This window comes from Cheilinus undulatus, linkage group 13, assembly GCF_018320785.1.
Source record: "Cheilinus undulatus linkage group 13, ASM1832078v1, whole genome shotgun sequence".
Taxonomy (NCBI): Eukaryota; Metazoa; Chordata; class Actinopteri; order Labriformes; family Labridae; genus Cheilinus; species Cheilinus undulatus.
The window spans coordinates 10679348-10701260 of record NC_054877.1 but is presented as its reverse complement, the minus strand read 5'-3'; the positions used below and the strand labels follow the sequence as shown (position 1 = coordinate 10701260).

General features: G+C 39.0%; 1 protein-coding gene across 1 annotated transcript; it reads right to left on the bottom strand.

Annotated features, from left to right (window-relative positions):
* Positions 1–601: 601 nt before the first annotated feature.
* On the bottom strand, positions 602–16472 carry ltb4r2b (leukotriene B4 receptor 2b). The gene is made up of 5 exons (XM_041804206.1): positions 16382–16472; positions 7109–7715; positions 1835–2035; positions 1679–1722; positions 602–1154 (listed from the first exon to the last, which is right to left on the bottom strand). The coding sequence occupies exons 2-5, from the start codon at positions 7694–7696 to the stop codon at positions 887–889; spliced, it is 1101 nt and encodes a 366-aa protein (XP_041660140.1). The 5' UTR covers positions 7697–7715; positions 16382–16472; the 3' UTR covers positions 602–886.
* Between the last annotated feature and the right edge of the window lie 5441 nt (positions 16473–21913).

The following is a 21913-nucleotide window of genomic DNA, read 5'->3' as shown; positions in this document are numbered from 1 at the left end:
TGTGCCTCTCCACTCTTCTAGGTCCCAGAGTCTGGAGGAGGAGTGGAGAAGCACAGAATCCATGTTGCTTGAAGTCCAGTGTGAAGTTTCCACAGTCACTGATAATTTAACATAAAAATATGCAATTTAGTCAGTGTTTAATTCATTTTTGTATAATTCCCTGACAAAAATGTGGGTCACTCCAATGATGTTGTTTCAAAGCTTCATGTGAAATGAAGAGATGATTTATGAAAATGTTTTGAAAAAGAAAGGGTCAGTGGATTTAACCTGTTCATTTCGACATAGAACTCAGTATTTCTGAATAAAATTCATGTTAGTTTTTACAGTGGCCTGGATATAAATTACAGTAGGTTTGGGTTTGTATGACAATATTAGAATACAAGGAGGTGAAAAGGAGAAAATATAACCACTGATATTAGACTACTATTTATTTATTACCTATTTCATTAGAAAAATCACATAAATGCTACATAGGACTTTAAGAGAAGTTGTATTAATTACCTAAATGCAACTCTTTATTGGACAAATCAATATTTATTATGTTTTCATTAGGAAAGTGAAATTCTTACAGACATAAAAAGTCACAAAAAAACCCCAGCAAGATCTTTCTTACAGTCCTTATGTATGGAGAAGGTAAAAAGAAAAAAAACAACCAGATTTCCATTACCAGCCCCACAGGTAAGCAGTCAAACTGGCACTTTCAGCATAAATTATTTACAATTAATTTTTATTTTTTATGGCCAGCTTTAAGATGGTGGATCATATCCCTAAGTTCTTCTTAAGAACTTATTTCTAAAGTTTTTCTCAAATCTATACAATCAACATGTAGTTTTATATATTTTCTCTGTCACAGTGCCATTGGTAATGCACAAAGTTCATTTGATGCTCATCTCCCATTTCTCAAAGGAGGCGTCCCCGTGCTGTGTGTTGAATTTAAATTACTGGCTCCAGCAGAGTCTTTACTCTGGTCTCGACTTTTTTTGGTCCCTACTTGATCCATAGACGTTCCCTCAAAGAGCCGGGCCATGAATGCGAGGCCGTTCTTCTTTATGTAGGATTTCCCAGCAAAGGTGTAAAGGACGGGATTCGCACAGCTGCTGATGAAGGCCAGAGCTGACGTCACGGCACGGCTGGATTTAGCAATATCGTCCAGACTGTAGATGTAAAGAATGTTAAAAATACTGTTATATTTGATTGAAGAATCTGGTATTCCAACACAAATAACTGCCACTTAAAGGGGACATATTTCACTTTTTTAAGACAAGTTTATGTTGGTCAGAGGTCTGTTGCTGCAAAAGCACGCCAGTGTTGGATTTTTGTATGTCTGAAAACCTCTCTGTTTCAGCCTTGCTCAGAACGAGCTGTTTCTGTGTCTGTGGCTTTAAAGGTTACTGAGCTGTCTGACATGACAGACATGAACCAACACTGAAGTGCTACATAACTGTAAAAAAATAAAAAAATCCAAATCAACTATAAATACCTAAAAACTTGATAAGAGATAAAAAAAAAAACAACACCAAACTTTTGTATCTTTCAAATACATTTGCCCTATTTATGTTGCAGTTATTTTATGTATTTGCAACTCCAATTAAAGGTCTTATGTCAAAATGAAAAAATGTTGAATTTAGTTTGAGATTGTGGGTGAAAATTAACAAATTTAAATATTTTTTTTACTTACACTTCTCTTGTGGGTGATTTATCGCCGTACCACTCAGTTGCCACCTTAGACAAAATAAAAATAACATCAGTTTCATGTAAGAGATCAGAGCCTTCATCCTTAAACTAAACTGAGCATTAATTTAATAAATAATACCTCCACCATGTTCTCAATCACCTGTATCATGTTGATAACGTGGTACGGCAGCCAGAAGAGGCCAAACATCACCACAATAGCGAGGATCAGTTTTTCACTGCGGACCTTTCTGCGAAACTTTGTCTGTCTGAGGCGTCTCAGGATGAGGACGTAGCACGTTATAATGACCGCGTAAGGAAGAATGAATCCAGCTACAGTCTCGAAGGCGTACTGAAACCTCACCTGCATACAAAGAGCATACAAAGCATACGTTATCACTGGGATAAAAATATGTGTGTCTGAACACACTGATAGAGAATAGTCAAAAAAAAAAACAAGGCAGAGTAAATTATAAGAAGGAAGAATGCACAAAAGTGATCTTTTTTCAAACAAAGATAAAAACCTTAAAGTAGAAAAGAAAATGTTGAAGTAATTTTCTGTTTGTTTTTTACTAAAATTGTTTTTCTTTTGGTCTTTGAATCTTACATCACTTCTGGGAAAAGCCAGTCAGAAATTAAAAACAAGTGTTTTTGGTTCATAAATGTATTTATGTTACACACAACATCCTTCTTATTTTGGTAATTTCTAAATAGATATATTAATGCATACAGCTCATTTTCAAGAGTAGGTCAACTACAGACACCACATGAATTACTAGCTTTAGCACAACTTAACTTGCTAAAAGGCTGCTATTCTAAGTGTTTGTGATGCTGCGACTTTTTTTCTTTATTCATGACAACCATATCTGGAACTTTTTATTCCTATCACTTCCCTTTGTAGTAATTAGATGGACGTAAAATGCATTATTAATGACGTGGTTGCTTTGAGTAAAGGGTTGTTGCTTGCTAGCTGTTAGCTAGTTAGTAGCTCGGCTAACTCAAGTGACAGCTCTGAAGTGCTGGAGTGTTTTTTTTATTTCCACTTTTTACCTAATTTTGTCCGTTTTAAACCCACTTTGCCAATTTTCGCCCATTTTTTGCCACTTCTTTGCCACTTTTTGACCATATTTGCCACTTCTAAATTATCTTTATTGCTACATTAACCCATTTTTGCCACTTTTTACCACTTAGATTGTGGCTCTTGCAAAGGTATTTTTCAACAATGTGGCTCTTTGGTTAAGCAGGGTTGAGTAACACTGGTCTAGAGCTTGTTTATAATGCCCCTAATAACAAAGGTGGCTTTGAGAACATTATATCAGTACAAGTCTGTTTATTAGCCTTAATTCTGTATCTGCTCCTTATTATTGAATATACTAAAGCCTACCTGTTACATTTAACTTTGCGTATGCTTGCACATTACTCAGCAGAAGGGGATCAGTACAGGAATGTACTGTCATCTTCACTCATAATATATTTGTTCAATCACATGTGTCAGATACTGATATTTTAATAATAAAAATGCTCTACATAGGTTTCAATGACCATTTGACTTACAAAATCACTACTGTGAGACTCCACAAGGTGGCACTACTGACATGGTTAAAGGTTACATGAATGGAAGCAAACTGCAGAAACTGAAAAGTGACAGCAGTTTTAGACAGTGGTGATGATAAGTTAAAGGGAGGGTTTTGTATTTTTAAAGTAGGGTTGTATGAGGTAATTGTCAGGAGTATATACACTAACCAAAGGATCTGTCAGTGAGGCTACTGAAAGAAGAGACTAACCAGGATGCCAACACTAAAACCAAGCCAAAAAAACACATTGAGGTCAATACAGCCCTCAAAAAAATTAAGACCACTGCATTTTTTTCTGAGATCAGCATCCCTACATGTATGACAGCCATTCCACTCCAGCGTCTGTTGAATTTCAACACAAGCACACTTCATTCTACTTAATGAGATACTGATGAGAGGATCACCTGAACCAAATATTATTCAACAAGAGGTAAAGTAGAAAAACCACTGCTGTGGTCATCACTATCCTCTTGCAATAGGACCAGCTAGATGGCACAAAACAGTGCTAGTAGTACCTCAAAAGTAACTGGAATTGGAGCAGTTGAAAAGAAGTTTGCGTGAGGGACAGAAAGATTTAATTCTGGCATTACTGGCAGAGGGATACAGTGAGCCTCAGGCTGCTTCCATCTTTAAAATTCTAAGACAGTGGTTCATAAGAACAAGGTCAAGCAGCAGACAATGGGGAAAACAAATCTACAGCCTGGCAGGGGGCGAAAATGACTCTCCAGTGACCAGGATGACCATCAGCTAATTTGAGAGCATGCCACGACGCATGAAAGCTGTGATTAAAAATCAGGGTTATTCCACCAAATACTGATTTATGAAGTCTTCCTAAGGTAAAATATAAGTGTTGTGTTGTTTATAAATGAATATGAACTTGTTTTCTTTGCATTATTTGAGGTCTGAAAAAACTGCATCTTTTTGACATTTTAACCATTTTTCCTTTTTGGCAAATAAATGCTCTGAATGACATTATTTTTATTTGGAATTTGGGGAAAATGTTGTCAGTAGCTGGTAGAATAAAACACAACTGTTCATTTTACTCAAACACATACCCATGAACTTTAAAATCAGAGAAAGTGATCATTTTGCTGTGGTTTCTCAATTTTTTTTTATATGACCTTAAGCTGACTAATACGTCTACTAATGACAAGTACCTCATACAACCCCACTTCTGAAATACATAAGTATCCCTTTAAGAGATGAAGCACAATGGGCCTCATTCACCAACTGTTCTTAAGAGGAAATTTGCTCTTTACCTCCCTTATGCAGTTTTGGAGAAGACTCCGATGCTCTCCAAATTTTTATTATCTCTGATTTGTTCTCAGGTAAGAACAACATCTAAGAACACTCCAGTTGTTTGAGAGCTTATATGATAGGATAAAATGTTTAATTTTATACTCAGCCCTCAAATGGGCTAGATTAAGAATGGCACAATTTGAAAAAAAAAAATTATATATATATATAATTGCTTAAAATTGGATGCTTTTATATCATTTAAAAAGCGTATATGACTTGAATATGGGATTTATGTAAACATGCAGTGTTTGATCTGAGCTTCAAAATGTTAAATTATGGATATAAATTTAGCACATGTAAAGGCTTTTAGACACTTGTTTAAAACAATTAATACCTAACTTCACCAAGAAGTATGTCTGCATCAACATAATAGTATTCTTAATAGTATTTTTAAGCAACAGGTTTTAGAACAAATGTATGTTTTAATCAAAACAAACTTAAAAAAAAGAACCCACACTCTCAATAGGACTATTTCTCTACTCATCTAGGATACATCCTTTTTTGGTACAGTATGATGACTGCCATTTCTGGTAAAAGCACTGATTGAACTAATGATTTCACCCGTTAATGTGTTTGTAGAACATATTTAATACCCACTACTTTTGCTAAAGATACTGTGACCAAATCCTCCCCTTCGGTGTCATTTGGAGAAGGATCTGGCTGTAGACTGTACATTTGTGAAGGCCACTCTCACAGACTGCTCATTTGCTATAGCTCACATTGCTAAAGCTAACTTAACTATAGGTAATAGAGCTACAATTCTAACATAGCTACTTAGCTAACATACCTACATAGCTTACAGGCTGCTTTTTGAGCTTAGCATCAGCTACCTAGCTAAGTTAGCAATGTAGCTAGCTACATTATCTATAGCTAAGTTAGCTTTAGCAATGTGAGCTTTAGCAAATGTAGCTAGATCTAACTTAGATACCTAGATAAGCAGTTTATGTGGCTGCTTTATGGGCCTTGCTTTAGCTCCGTTAGTTATGCAGCTATGTTAGCTACATAGCTAATTTATCTACATAGCTAAGCAGCTACTTTATCTACATAGCTATATAGATAAAGTATGCTAGCTGTGTTATAATGTTTTTCTTGTAAGCAGACTATTTACTCAGCTTTATTAAGTGTTTTGTAATCAGATTTTGCAGGTCATGTTTTGGACTTTTTATTTTTGGTTTCCTAACCATTACCGTAAAGGGATATTTTGGAATTTTTGAAGTTGTGTCATGTGAGTTACTTGGCTATAGTAGTGGCATTAGGCTCCAGTGATTTCTGTTAAAGTTGCTCCAGTGGTTACTGCAAGCTCAGAGAGATCTGCGGCATAATGGCTATACAGCTATACGAAACTGTATATTTTTGACACAGGCGAGCCAACATACTTTCTTAGTCCGTTTTTACATAAAACTGGTTAAACTACGTGGATTATACATTCCCATCTTTAGCCATTATGTCACGAATCTCTGAGCTCGTAATAACAACAGTAGCAACTTTCACGGAAATCACTGGAGGCTAATACCACAACTATAGCCAAGTACCTCATATGACCCAACTTAAAAAATCCTGAAATATCCCTTTAACCCTTACCCAAACCTAAACAGATGTTTAACCTGACTTTATTTTGAAAGTTGCAGAATGTATTTCCATTTTCAAATATACACAACTCGGATAAACGGTCTGGGAGATTGGCAGTCAGAGTTAAATGGTCTCCAGCCAGACTGTCTTGGTCATTTAGACCAGCACTAAATCCACTTCAGAGCTTTTAAAAATATTTCAAAATATTGTTATTGTTTTAACAGTTTATTTCAATTTGGATAATACTGATATCTTACTTCTTTTCTCATTCCTATGTACCTTCTATGTTTGCACTGGTGATTTCTAAGCTAGCTACAGAAAATGTGTGTGTGCTACCACCTTAGGATCATCTGGCATCCATCAATTTAAGAACAATGTAGAAGTTTAAGAACATGTCATAAATCCCATGTAGGTTTCTCTGGGAGACTTTTTTATACAAATATAAGAAAGGTCTTTAGAAGAGATTGGTGGATGAGGCCCTATGAAAGCTGGTACTGACATCAAATTTCAGTGAGTATACAGGCTGCATTAATCCTACACTGGATTGCAAGTATTTGAAATCATTATGTAGTCCTGTATGATTGTCTGGCAATAAATTAGTAATGGAAATAGGCCTGGTACACTGAGATTTTATCATTATTAGCCAAGGATTTCCACCTCTAATCAGCTCTTCAGAGTTCAATTGCACTTCTTTAGATGCTTAAATGAATTTCATTCTTGAGTTGATGGTTTACTTCAGCTATGGGAATCATTTTTAATCTTCTCTTATCTAATTTTGGTCTTTTGAACAAAATAGGCAAATGGACTTGTTAGTAGTTTGAATAATGACCTGACATGGGTTTGATTAAAACTTTTTCCTTTCAAGCAGAGTTACTTCCTGTTTCCTCAGCAGTTCAGATATCTGCTCAGATACCAAGTAATTACTGTCTTCATGTTGGTGCTTTAGTATATTCAGATTAACACCAGATAATGGTTCTTATTCTGAGTTTACTTACGTGTCGAGGCAAGGTGTGATTGGGGGCACACACCAATCTTGTTTTATTCCTCTCATCTTTGTCCTCTCTCACATCTCGAAACACCAGCGATGGGATAGCGATCACCATCACTAGCACCCACATGCCCACCAGCACCCTCCTAATGATCTTCTTGCTGACCAGAGACGGAGCTTTTCTGGGAAACACCACGGCCACAAACCTGTGTACACTCATCAGTGTGATCAGGAAGATGGAGGCATACATGTTGGAGTTGCACAGGTAGAAGAGGCCTTTGCACATGATGTCACCAAACACCCACGTCTGCTTGGCCAGGTAGATGATGAAGAAGATAGTGAGTGCCATAAGGAAGCCGTCTGCACATGCCAGGTTGAGGATGAGGAGGGTGGTGACCGAGCGTTGCCGAGTGCGTGCCAGGATGCTCCAGACGATGAAGAGGTTTCCAGGGACACCCAGTAGGAAGACCAGGCTGAGGATGAGGGCGCCCAGTGCGGTGGAGAAGTCATTGCTCACTACACTCTCACTCTCTGGGTTTGAGTCATTCTGGCCTGTTAGAGCGGTCAAGAGGGAAGGATTCAAGGAGTTGTTCATGCTGGGAGGAGAGATGAACCTGAGGATGAGAGATGAAATAATATAAAGTTAATAAAGTATGTTTGGATCTTCCGTTTCTATTACCTTTACTTGCAAAATAATAAAAAAAACAGACAGTTTTAACCATTTAAACTCAAGTGAAACAACTGACTGATCTAAAACAACACTTTTCCAGAACATCACTCAGTCTCTCACCTTCAAAGATAACAATCCAGGGTGCCTTTTAGTGTCTAGATTGGTAATTGGGTTTGGTATTTTGGCCTAAATTTGTATTAATTTCAGTTGTATCATTGGTGTTTGCACAGTACCTTTAAAAAGTATTCACCTTCTTGGATGTTTTACCTTTTTATTAATATTATAAATCCATTACGGTGAATAAAATTTTTTTTTGTCAAAAAAACACAAAACTATTTAATGTCAAAGTGAAAACAGATTTCTATAAGTGGTGTCAATTGGATAAAAATATGTGATATAAAATAAGTGTCTGCATTAATATTCACCCCCTTCAAGTTAGAATGTTGTAGATACACCTTTGGCTGCAATCACAGCTCTGAGTCTGTGTTGATAGGTCTTAGGCTTACACATCTGTACAGCAATTTTACACCAGTTTTCTTTATGAACTGCTCAAGCTCTGTCAGGTTGCACTGGGATCAAGCATGAACAGTCTTTTTGAAGTTCAGCCACACATTCTCTGTTGGACTGAGGTCTGAGCTTTGGCTCGGCCACTCTGGGACATTCACCATGTTGTCTTAAACCATTTCTGTGTAGCTTTTCATTGTACGCTTCTCCTAAGCCATAGTTCTCATACAGTTAAATAAGAATGCCCTCCAAGATTTTCCTGTATCTTGCTGCATTCATTTTACCTGCTACCTTTGCAACCCTTCGGGGGCCAGCTGCCAAAAAGCATCCCCACAAGATGATGCTGCCACCATGTGCTTCACAGAGGGAATGGTGTGTTTATGGTGATGCTCAGTGTTTGTTGTCCTCCAAACAAAGCATCTTGTCTGATGGCCAAAAAGCACCATTTCGGTCTAATCAGACCAAAGAAGTTTCTTCCACTTAGACCATGGAGTCTCCCACATGCCTTTTGGTGAACTCTTGTTGGGATTTGGCATGAGTTTTTCTTCAATAGTGACTTTATCTTTTCCACTCTCACATAAAGCTTTGACTGGTGAAGAACCCAGACAGCAGTTGTTGTATGCAGAGCCTTTCTCTCATCTCAGCTGCTGAAGCTTGGAACTCCCTCAGAGTAGTCATAGGTGTCTTGGTGGCCTCTCTCACTAGTCTTCTTGCACGGTCGTTCTGTTTGTGAGGACGGTCTGATCAAGGCAGAATTACACATGTGCTAAATTCTTTCTATCTCTTGATGATGGATTTAACTGAGCTCCAGGGGAAGATTGTGCTTTTTAATAACCTTTTACTGAGCTGTTTGGAGTGTTCTTTTGCCTTCATGGTGTAATGGTAGCCAGGAATACTGATTAACCAGTGATTGGACCTTCCAGGCACAGGTGTCTTTATACTACAATCACACTCAGGTGTTCCCCATTTCACAAATTATGAGGCTAAAGCACCAGTTCACTGGACCTCTGTTGAATTAGGTCAGTCACTTTAAAGGAGCTGAATATTTATGCAGTCACTTATTTTACACTACATGTTTTTATTTAATTGACTTTACTTTGTACTAATTTGTTTTCACTTGGACATGAAATCTTTTTTTTTCCTTTGTCAAAAATGGCAAATTATATTGATCATAATTGATCTATAGAATCAAGAGAAGGGTAAAACATCCAGTGGGATGAACATTTTTTGTAGGCACTGCTTTTAACTGCAAAGAAACTGCAGAATTATCTCCTACCAAAATGTAGTGCAATACATTCAGAGCTTGATATACATATTTAGTCTGTTAACCCCTTATTAGCTTCATTTATCTTTTAAATGAGTTTTTAAGAGACTTTCCAAGCTTCAGTTATTTGTAAAATTTCAGGTCACTTTTCTAAGTCACCATGGCTTTTAAGAAGATTTTTTTTTCAAGCATGAAGATGATTTCTTCTGTTTCTTTTTTTAAAATACTGGTTAATATTATGGGCTGTGCAGCAGTGCAGGGGGTAAGCGCTTTTGCCTCACAGCACTCCTCCAGTCCTCGCACTACCAAAAAATATGCTTGTTAGGTTGAATGGTGACTCTAAATCGGCCATAGGTGTGATTGTCTGCCCTGTGATTGGCTGGCGACCAGTCCAGGGTGTACCCTGCCACTTGCCCAATGGCAGCTGGGATAGGCTCCACCTCTCCAAGACCTCAAACTGGATATGCGTGTAGAAGATGGAAGGATGGATGGCAACCATTAAGATCATTTTTGTTTACTTGTTAACAGGACACTCCTGAATACACTCGGGATGATTCATGTATCAGTTAAACACTGGTATCAGCTGCTCTGTCGACAGACATCCACCTATGTACAATGGTGTGGCATGCAGTGATGTCACTTACTGGTTTGTATCTGTTTTTCACATGAATTTAATGTTGGCAAGTTAGTACACATAACTGGTGATTCAGAAAAAAGGTTTGTGTCAGGAAGAAGATGGAATCACAAATATGAAAGAAAATGTTGAGCTCACAGCATTTCTGAGGAAGATCAGCAACAAACAGTCTGTACTGGACATACTCTACTAAAAACAGAATAGAAGAATTACACAGAAATAACTAAAAAGGCATTGGCACTGTGTCGGTATTTAGCTGAAATGTTATTTTAAACATCTGTATCAGTCCTGATTTGTGCAGCTGACACGTCTCTACAATACATCTTAATTTTCTTGTGTTAGTAAGAGTCTTTTGTGCATGACTCCTACAAAATAAAAGTTTGGAATTCTACAAGTTTATACACATAAATTTATTTAACTATTATATCATCATATTTTAGGTTTTATTTGATATATTTATTTCTATTTAATATATTTCTTATGTATATATTATATTCATATTCCCTCAATCTAAAAAATAAAAGAAGCTTTATCCTAATTTATCATTTTTATTCAGTATTTGATTCTTATCCTGGTGAATAATCTTCTTGTATTGTACTGCTTTTGTCAGTATTTTGCATAGAAAGACTGATGTTTTAACTTCCTCCTGCACTCAGTCGCGTTTTCACTGCTGACTGCGTGTTAGTCGGCAGTTATAGAGATAGAAATCTGTTTTTGCAGCCCTTGTTATAGGCACAAATGTGTTTTTCTTGTCTGTGTCAGTACATGATGAACACCTGCTTTTAAAGCTGATCAAATCTCTGCTGCAGCGTGCTCCATCCTACCTTATCATTAAAGTCACTCAGCAGATGTTTGCGTGAATATCTCTCACTTTTTTCAAAAGCATCGACACTGAAACTGAAAAGCGAAGTCAGATGCTTGTGCACTACTTTTACTTCTGAGAAATATCTGTGAAGGATCTTTGCTCTCTCAAAACGTGCTTTAGACATCTTTTTTGATAAAACATCTCCTCGCTGTAAATGTCAGCATGTTTGCGTGTCATGTACTGTCATTGTATTTAAAGCAATAACAGGAACAAGTTGCAAATATGAACTTCCTCTTCAAGGAAATGGTTTATACTGATAGCAATACTATGAGACAGTTAAAAGGTGCTGAAAGAGATGGTCCACCCCCCGTTCCAGGATCATTCTTAATGAGTGCCTTTTAGTGAATCGCTCAGTGTGCATGCATGGCTGTGGAGTGGGTAACAGAGTGCAAACAATAAACGCTCCAACTCTTCAAGACTCCCCATCAGACTCTCTGTGTCTGCTTGTTACTTGCTGCAACTAAATTAAAGTGAAGCTTCAGCCCCAGTCTGGCTTATTTCATAGATAGTGTCATTTGTATACCATAATTTCAAAAGCGTGGACAAGATGTTGCCAAACAACAAGCTCTATTAATGGTAAACTATGACAATGCATGTCTGCCAAGCTCATGCTACTTACCAGAGCTGGGCATGCCGACTACCTCCTTTTGTCTAGTTGATGTGATTGGCCTGTATTAAGGAACGTTCAGAAAGTTTGTCCAGTCAGCTTCCAGGAAGTTTTGTAAAGTACCCCCTTCTCAAACGCTTTTTACTGGAGGTTTTCCAGATGAATGGATATGTGAAACGCTCTATCTGGCATGTTAGGTTATGATAGACCAACAGGAAAACAAAAGTGATGCATTTCTATGAAAAAAGTGTGTCTCCACACAATATTTCTTCCCAAAAGTGCTTAATATAAACTATTATATCAGCTTTTCATCATGATTTTAGTTCAAATGAGTAGCTTTTTTGTGTACTTGTACTTTTTTGAGTAGTTTAAAATCACTACTTTTATTTAAGTATATTTTGAGTGAAGTATTGTGCTTAACATTTTAAAAAGTACTGAGTTCTGAGTAAAAAAATCAACACTAAAAGCCACAACAAGGAGGCTCAAGCTTTCCACCAACAACATGAAAGCGACCAGTCAGTCAGTAGCACATAGCAAGAGATTGATTCCATATTTCTTCCCAAAACAGCTGTTGAGCTTTTCTTTAAGATAAGTCAAACCTTTTAATAAATAATCAATTTTATGATCTTATCATATAACTTATGATGACAGTTGATTACCATATCTTCATTTTTTCTGCACCTTTATTCATATTATGGTAAGTTAATTGTTGTATTTCTCCACTTGATGTCAGTACTGATGGTCTGGCAGAAACAGTCCCCAAGCAACTGAATAAACCTAACAAAATAGTATTCATTAATGGTACACAGACTGTTTCAAGAGGATGTCTGCCGCCCTGACGCAGCCTCTAAAGTATTCACATCAGACCCTGTGGCAAACAGCCACGCTCAAACTCAGAGTCAGCGTGCTAAAACATGCCAAGCACGAGCAGTGCTGTATGAAAAAGAGCATTATTAAGACACAAACTTTGATTCATTTAGAGTCATATTTTCTCATCTTTGGATTCTTTCCCACTGCCCGTTCACATGGAGAAAGGCACCCCACAGGGCAAAGCTCACAGAGGACTGACCTGTAATACTGACCCTGATTTATATATGCTAAATTTAAAAATCAAACACTGATGATGTGGAAAGACAGTAATTGGTTCAGATATTATAAGATCTCTGCAAAGCCACATTCTCGCATGTGAAAAGACGTCCTTACAAGTCCTTATTTCCTGATAAAGTCCTAGTTTCCTTTCTCTGTCCCACTAAAACAAACTGTTTATTTTCCCCTGGTGGCTTTAAATGAGAGTGTACGGGTAAACAATCAAAGCCAGATGTACATCACTGTTAAAATGATGTTGGAAAGAAGAGACTGTACAACTCAGAAAGGATGTCAAGTGGAGTCAATGATTCTGTGAAATGGCAGATTCTTTACAAAAAGTACAACTTTTTTAAACAACAACAGGATCTTGAAGCTGTTACAGCCCTGCTACAGGCAACAATGCTTTATGACAGTTCAGGGCTGTCTTGATAGCAGCTTTTAAACTTTGGTTGATCCCAGTGAAAGTCAAATGATATTGATAGTGGTTGTGTTATCATGGAAGTGATTATAAAAGTCTTGAGAAAGCAATATTGGTTTTTTTTTGCTGTAAAACTTGAATTCATTGTCTGGGATTTTATCTTCTGCAATCTATATTATAATGTCTTTATATAGGACAGGTGGTAATACAAGATGGGCCGTTGAATATTTCTAAACATTAAACTTGAATGGCAAAGATGGAAACTATTTAATTGTAAGCTATAAACATTATTATGAGCAACAAGACAAAATGGATTAGTAGGCATGCACAGCGCTGATAAGAAATGTAAGTTTAGCAGTAAGACACTTACTTAACTTACGTTATTTACCAATAGCTAAATGTTATTGGATAAAACTCATCCTGAGGCTGGTAGTAAGGGTCAGTTCAGCTAAAACTTCTGCTATGGCTACATCTGAGCTAACTGCTCCAACAGCAGCCATTGTACACACAGGCTCATAGTAAAGCTAAACCCTGCCAGTAACTACTGCTAAGGGCAAAAACATGTTCTGCATCATGAAAAGCTTTGAGTGTGGTCCTTTTCTTTGTTTGTGTTTTGTTTAAAGATTTATTTTGATGTTTTTTGTCTTTATTAGAGAGAAATTAACCTAGAAAACCACTCACAGACAGCGTTTGGGAAACGGCAGAGCCTTGAGGGTGATTGGATGAACGTTCTGTCCGTCACATCTTTACGTGTTAAAACAAAACACGTGAAAGAAAGCAACTCACTGTTGTTCTTTGTTCTTCTTTTAACAAAGACATGTCGTCAAGTTCTGATAAAACTGGCACTTTAGCAGCATCCATGCTAACGTCTTCCAGCATAACTGCAACGGCCTCTTGTCGCTGCTTGCTTACGTCACGACTTCGCTGCCCCTTGTCGCTAATTGGTCCTGTCACTTTCTAACCGGGCACAAGTGGTTCAAGGTTAGAGGAGTTTAGGATTTTACCTGCAATTTGGTGTCTGCACTGCGTTGTCCATGATCAATAACACGGTTGTTTTCCATGAGCGGAGGTAATTTCTGCTGTCCACTGTTAAATTATCTCGTGTTATTAGGAATTTCACCTCTCGATGTCAGTGTTGTTATTTTGTATTGGCTCTAGGTTTAGGCTGTAGGCTTCAATACTCACATATGCAAAATGCCTTGTCATGTTTTTCATGCACGCTGAATGCTGTGTGAGGATTAATGACGGTCAGCATAAGTTATTTTTAGCCATTAGCATCTGTAGTAAACACTGGGTTAAAAAATGCTTTTTAGTAATTGGTTAAAGTAAGAGAATGCGTCACATCTGCAACAATATTTTGGTTAGTTTGGACGTAAATCTCTACTAGTTAAGATCAACCTTATATCTGTGGTGCAACAGAACAGTGACACAACTTAAGCTAGAACTTAACCAGTTTCAATGTAGGATTTAGTGTGGACTTAACACCATAACTTAAGGCAGAACTTACGCATAGCTGGTTCAACAGGCTACATGGGTGTAAAATGCCACTGTACTATAGCTACATCCAAGTCAATTGCTACCAGCTTCCAGTACAACTAACCCCATCCATAGCTACCACCTCATTCTGACACTGATTGATCCAATCCATTCTCAGACCTGGCACAAACTTTTTGGATTGGAGATTTGCAAGTCGGATCTGGCTGATGACAGACATGGAATCTGGCCCATCTGCTTTGCAGGTTATGATATTGCAGCCTGTACATCAGGAGTAGTGAGAAAAACTGATATTATCAACTAATCTATGGATCCAGAAGACAATCTTGAGTAGATAAAGAAAATATGATACCTTAATAGCCAGATATGAGGAGTGTTGAAACCACTCCTGGCCAATTAACAACACAGAAATTGATCACAGACTTTTTGGTGATCTGTTAATGCCAATAATGGCACAACAAACTGTATTATTATTTTTTAATTGTATAAATTGTCTCCAAAAGGCAGCCAAGTCCTTAATTTTATACCTCAAGACTCAAATAGGGTGGATGAGGTTTCCAAAAGTTTCTATCTAGACAGTTTTGATGAATATGATTTTTCAGTAGTACAAAATGTCAGGGAAATACTGGTATCAAGGAACTCTCCTACTGGTTTGAATACAAAACTTTTTTTTATTTAATAAGTTAAAGACACAAATATCTTGTATCTGATCTAAAGCCCATAAAGACATGAACTATTATTTTTTGTACCAGGCAGTAAACACGTTTATTTCTGGCTGTAAAAGACTAGATTTTAACATGGGTGTAAATGCGACTTCGGGTACTTCTGAAGCCTGCCTCCAGAGGACACTAGATTTTTGCACTTGCTCATTGACTTCATTTTTCAGCGCCTAAGGCTGTGTTTGGTTAAACCACGAACCAACCCTGTACCAGTGTAATGAACTGAGATTTAAACTGCGATGGGCTTTTTAAACCATATTTTCACTAATTACTTGGAAATTTCAGTGTCTTAATCCCAGAAATAGACTAGATGAAGTGCTGCCAGCATATTTCCGAAAATCAAACAGTGCTCTCTCTTTTGCTTACAGCAGTTTTGGTAAGAATATGAAGATCGTCTGTGTCAATTTAAAGATCTGGTACTTTCCAACACTGTTTCTGATTAAAATAACTGTTTTTGTTCTTCTATAACTTGTGGTATCAAAAAGGATTGGAACATTTCGACAACCTTAGTTTATGAGGTGAAATGGTCTGGTGTTATCTATGTTTAAAATGACGAAGAGAGACAAGTAGTGTATAATCTTCAACAAATCTAAGAAAAGTCTGCTGTTATTAATGCTGAAAACCACAGAGAAAGAGTGAAATAAGAAAAAAGAAAGTAATAATTTGGTTTTGATCATTTCAAGCTGTAATTTGGTTGAAAAACAACAAAAGAAAACCTGAGAAATGTTAAAAAAACAGAAAATCTCCAAAACACTGCAAACCACACAAGACTGCCAGTGTTTCCAGTAAAGTAAGAGCAACGGATTAAGTCGCAGTCCAAAGTTTTGAAATAATGAGTCATAAGTTTGTAATATATCTGCTAAGTGTAAATAATCAAGTCACGAAAAGTAAATTATTGTTTTAAGATGAAGGAAAGATGAGAAAAGAAGCAGATATTTGTAAAAATCTGACAGAGACTTTGAAGGAAAAACTTGTCCAAAAATCAAAGTGATGAGAGTTTTCCAGTAAGAGTGACTGACCTTTCCAGGACTTGATGTTTCTCTGTATTGTCTTTCAGATTTAATCCTCTGCTGCTTGGTCCGGCTCTGATAGTGTTTCTCCTGTGCGACAGAGTCAACTCGCTCAGTCCATAATAAACTGAATCACATCCTGCCCCACAGGCTCCAACATGCTGCAAGAGAGAGGGAGGCAGAGAGGTGTGTCCCTTAATCTCCCTCTTCCTCTTTTTGTCTTATTTGCCTTGCTCTGTATATTTATCTCTATATACAGTCTGTATGGTCCTAATGTGGGAGAAAAGATGTGCTTAAACACTGTAAACAAAAAACTTTTTTTTTTTTTTTTTTTGATAAACAGACATGTATTCTCTCTAGGGAATAAAATCCCAGTGTCACAAATTTAAATGCATATTTTCTGTGTCCGGAGGCACTTTTCCTCTGAGTAAACTGTGTCGTAATCTAAGAAAGAAAGGACTATAGGTGATTCAGATTCTTGAACAATCATCCCATGTCATCAATGCTGAGCACACAAGCGCAAACATGCATGCAGATCACACACACCAAGGAAAAACACACCAGTTCATACAAGTCTCTGACAGGAATGCTTACGAGAAATGGGGAATTGTGGAAAAGCCCAGAGCTGAAGCTCTCAGAGTGAAAAAGATTTCAGTTTATATTTTACTGCTGTGCCTTCAGAGAAACTTTGTTCAGTGCTGTCGTCGCTCACATTCCTGCAGTCTCACACAGACATACCGGAGATGTGACAAATTTCTCTGACAGCTACTGTAGCAGTTATGGGCTCAGAACCTGAAATGAAAAAGCAACAGCCAAAAACCACTCTGAATATTTTAGTCCTTCACTTATAAATGACCTTTAATATTAGCATTAGTAGTTTTACATTACTGATATACAAATTTAAACCTATTTCAGTCACTTATGTTACAATGAGTATAAATGGATGGTATAAAAAAGTTAACCTCAGAGCAACTTTGTCTAACATTGGTAGACAGGGCTGTCACTAGAACTCCAGAATTTGAAACTTTTATTTAATACAAGTAAAAATGAAGAAATATCAAAACCTGTTTTATACCCCTGCCAAGAGACAAACCACAAGTGTTAAATATCTAGGGCTTAGCCCAAACTTTGGAGAGGCCAGGGACATGCTTCCCCAGAAGGCTTTTGTTCATCAGGCAGTTATATGCACTCTCTTCAAGAAATGTAAAATACAGATTTAGATTTGATATACCAACAAATCAGCATTGCATTTTGGCAAAAATGATGCAGTTTCATCTTAAAAGGAAATTTCTGTATTTTTGAAAACTAGTGGGAAAACTAGTTTATACAGCGTAACAGAGGGGTTTGGTTTCTCAGTGTAATTTAGTGGGTTTTAGTTAACAATGGGCCAAAAATCAGTGCTGTCTCATTGTACACCAATTGAGAATCATTTTATTTTTCATCTAGAAAGCCTCTGTTTGGCACTACTTTGCAATGCAAGCTTCGCCTACCAGCTACGTGTTCTTCCACCTCAGCATATTGTCATCTCCTGATCAGCAGTTTCCTCTTTGATTATCTTCAGTCATCTGATCAGGGTCTTCTAACAGTTCCTCATTCAAATTTTAGTTCCAGAGGCGATCGTGCATTTTGCATTTACAGTGGCAGCTCCTAAACTTTGGAACAATCTTCCTGGTAACATCAGGTCTGCCGAATCTGTAGTTTCTTTTAAAAAGCTGCTAAAAACTCATTTTTATAGATAAGCTTTTTTTATAATCTCTACCCACCTCTGTTTTACTTTTGTGTGTATGTACATGTGTTTTAATTGAACATACAGTTGGTTGTGTTATTGATTTGGGGTATGCTTGTTACGTTTGTTTGCTTATCTGTCGACCCCTTTGGGGTTTTGTAAAGCATTTTGTAACTGTGTTTTAAAAAGTGCAGTATAAATAAAGTTATTATTGTTATTATAGTTTTGATCTGCTGCTTTCACAGAGACAACAATTAACAACAAATTTAAAAATGAGCAACTCGAGTGACGGTGACCATTTACTGTGGATACGAGGGGATGCTTATACACCCCGGTGTTCACAGAAGAACTTCAGCAGATGGAGACTCCGCAGGAAGAGGAGAGAACCGTTCGTGTAAACTGCTGAGCAGGAGAGATCCAGAGCTACCTGGTGGTGAAGGTGTGTAAACCATTAGCTCATGTCCATGAGAGCTACTGTTATCATGAGTGGGGCTTTACAACTCTTCTTCAGTACGTTTTTGATTGAGGATAGCAGCTCACAGACTCCTGCAGCCTGCATCACTCCCAATCCAGAGTTCCCTGCATTAAGTTTCTGAAGATAAACAGGAAAATTTGACCACGATCAGAAGAGCTAAATGAAAATTTATTATTCAAGTAAGTTTATGGCTGTTGCCTCATTCTTGTAATGGCTGATAATGAGACAAGCTATAGTCGGCACAATTTTTTTGCCTCATTAAAACACCGTATCAGCTGTTGAAGTGGAAAACTGAGCTTAAATAACTGGTTTCAGTCAAGTTTGTTGTTGTCTCTGTTGAAGCAGCAGACCCAAACAGCTGATCAGATAGCTGGCAGCAGAAGCCCTCATATCAAAATAGTGCCAATCACAGAGGCTTTCAGTGTGAAAAATATAATGCCTCAAAATATTTGATGTAATGTACAATTGAGGCAGCATAGCATTTTGGCCCATTTATACCAAAAACTTGCTGATTACGTAGCACTGCTGTGCCCATCTGTTATGGTGTATACCGTATCTTCTCCAAGCCTGTCCTTTTAAAGAGGTAACGCTCACTGAAATCTCTGAAGGCTAATGCCAGTACTATCACCAATTACCTTATACAACCCAGCTTCATACATACCAAAATACCCCTTTAAAAAAGCATCCAGCATCACGTTTTTAAATTGTATTGTTCTGAAATTGCCCTCACCATTCTAATACAACCACAATACAAAATGTTGAAAATCAATAATTTCACTTCTTCCACTTAAAAAAGGGGGCAAACACTTTATGATATTTCTTTTTTGGAGTTACACGACATGGGTAGGATAATAATTTAGTATAAAAGTTTAAAATTGGAACTATTAATTTAAGAAAAGGGAAGATGACACAAAATGTAGGAAACAGAGAATTTTCCAGTTGTTTGAAGTTGCATTGGGTTTAACTATATCTAGTTTAAATATGCATGCAATATATGGAAAAAAATGTACAAATGCCTGACCAATAAACCAACAGGGACTATAATGACATTGTATTCAAATATATGAACTTTACTATTTTGTTAGCTATAATAACTTTGGATTCTAATTGGAAGGTTCCTGTGGGAATTGTGCTCATTAACGTATTCTGTAGAGTACTGATGAGGTCAGGCACTGATGTTTGATGAGAGGGCCTTGTTCTCAATCTCTGTTCCAGTTCATCCCGGAGGTGCTGTTAACACACAGTTGGAGGCAGAGCATTGTCCAAAACGCCTTGGTATGCAGAAGCATTAAGATTGCCCTTCACTGGAGATAAGGGGCCTAGCACAAACCCTGAAAAACAGCCCTATACTATTATCCCTCCTCCACCAAACATCAAAGTGACACCTGGCATGAAATGCAGTCAAGCAGGCAACGTTCTCCCAACATCCACCAGACTTACTCATCTGGCTCCCAGAAAGCAAATTTCCACTGCTCCACCATCCAGTGTCTGTGTGCTTACACCACTCCATCAGATGCTTGGCATTGCCATAGACTTGGTGATGTGAGGCTTGCATGCAGTTGCTCGGCCATGGAAACCCATTCATGAAGCTCATGCTGGGCAGTTTTTGTGCTTACATAAATGCCAGTGGAAGTGCAGTGTTGTGTGAATGGTGCAGTTGAACCCAGGATGTGGAGGCGGAGAAGCAGTTTGAACAGAATTTATTAACACAGGTAAATAATCAGGGAATGTGAGTCCAAGAGTCCGGGGGGAGAGAGTGCTGGAGCTGGCTGCAGTGAGCGGGGAGTGAGGCACGCGAGGGAAGGTAGTCAAAACTCAGGCGCTGGTGGAGAGCTGCAGCCGATCTTAAGTAGTCCCTCTGATGAGAACTCGCTGCAGGTGTGATCTCTCCACAGCACCCGGGGGGGAGGGGGGATTGCCTCAGGAAACACAAAGGAAAGTTAGCGGCCAGCAGGAGTGACTCCGGAAACCGGAAGTTAACAAAATAAATCACAATGTACAACATGAAACACCACAGTACCCCCCTCTCAATGGACGCCTCCTGGCGTCCTGCTGGGTTTATCCGGATGCTCCCTGTAAAAGTCGTCCAGGAGGCTGTGGTCCAGGATCAGGCTCCTGGAGATCCATGACCTCTCTTCGGGACCGTACCCCTCCCAGTCCACCAGAAACTGGTACCCGCGACCCCGTGGTCGCACGTCCAGAATCTTGGATACGGAGAAAGCCGGATGGTTGTCGATGATCCGGGGGGGTGGAGGGGTGACGGCTGGAGGGCTCAGATCACTGGACGCGACTGGTTTCAGCAGGGACACGTGAAATGTGGGGTGGATCTTCATAGCCTCAGGGAGCTTGAGCTGGACGGCGGAGGGGTTGATGACCTTGGTGATTTCAAAGGGGCCCATGAAGCGAGGAGTCAATTTCCGGGATTCAGTCTCGAGGGGTAAATCCTTGGAGGAGAGCCAGACTTTCTGACCCGGGCGATATTCAGGGGCGGGGTTACGATGAGCGTCAGCCAGTCGTTTGTTGCGCTCAGCCGTGCGTGAGAGCGCTGCTCGTGCCGTCCTCCAGACCTCTCTTACGCGCCTCAGATGCTCTTGTACAGACTGGACGGACACAGAGGCTTCCTGCTCTGGGAACAGGGGGGGCTGGTACCCAAAGCAGCACATGAACGGGGACATACCAGTAGCGGCACAGGTGAGGGAGTTGTGTGCATACTCGACCCAGGGGAGATGTGAGCTCCAGGTGACCGGGTGATGAGTGGCCACGCAGCGCAGGGCCGCCTCCAGGCTCTGATTGGCCCGCTCAGTCTGGCCGTTGCTCTGAGGGTGGTAACCTGAGGACAGACTGACTGTTGCGCCGAGCTCCTTACAAAACTCCCTCCAAACACGTGAGACAAACTGAGGTCCTCGGTCTGAAACGAGGTCACAGGGGATACCATGGAGTCTGACGACGTGAAGAACCAAGAGATGAGCTGTTTCCAGGGCAGTGGGGAGTTTGGGGAGAGGGATATAATGGACGCTCTTGGAGAACCGGTCGATTATGGTGAGGATGACTGTATTTCCATCTGACGGAGGTAAGCCAGTAACAAAGTCTAAGGCGATGTGGGACCAGGGACGACTAGGGGTGGATAGGGGGCGCAACAAGCCAGCTGGAGGTTGATGGGATGATTTCCCCGGGGCACAGACTGAGCAGGCAGCCACAAACTCACGGGTGTCCTTAGTCATGCCAGGCCACCAGAAGCTCTGCTGGAGGAAGCCAAGGGTCCTCTGAAACCCTGGATGGCAGGTGAGTTTGGAGGAGTGGGCCCACTGGAGCACAGGAGAGCGGACCGAGTCCGGGACGA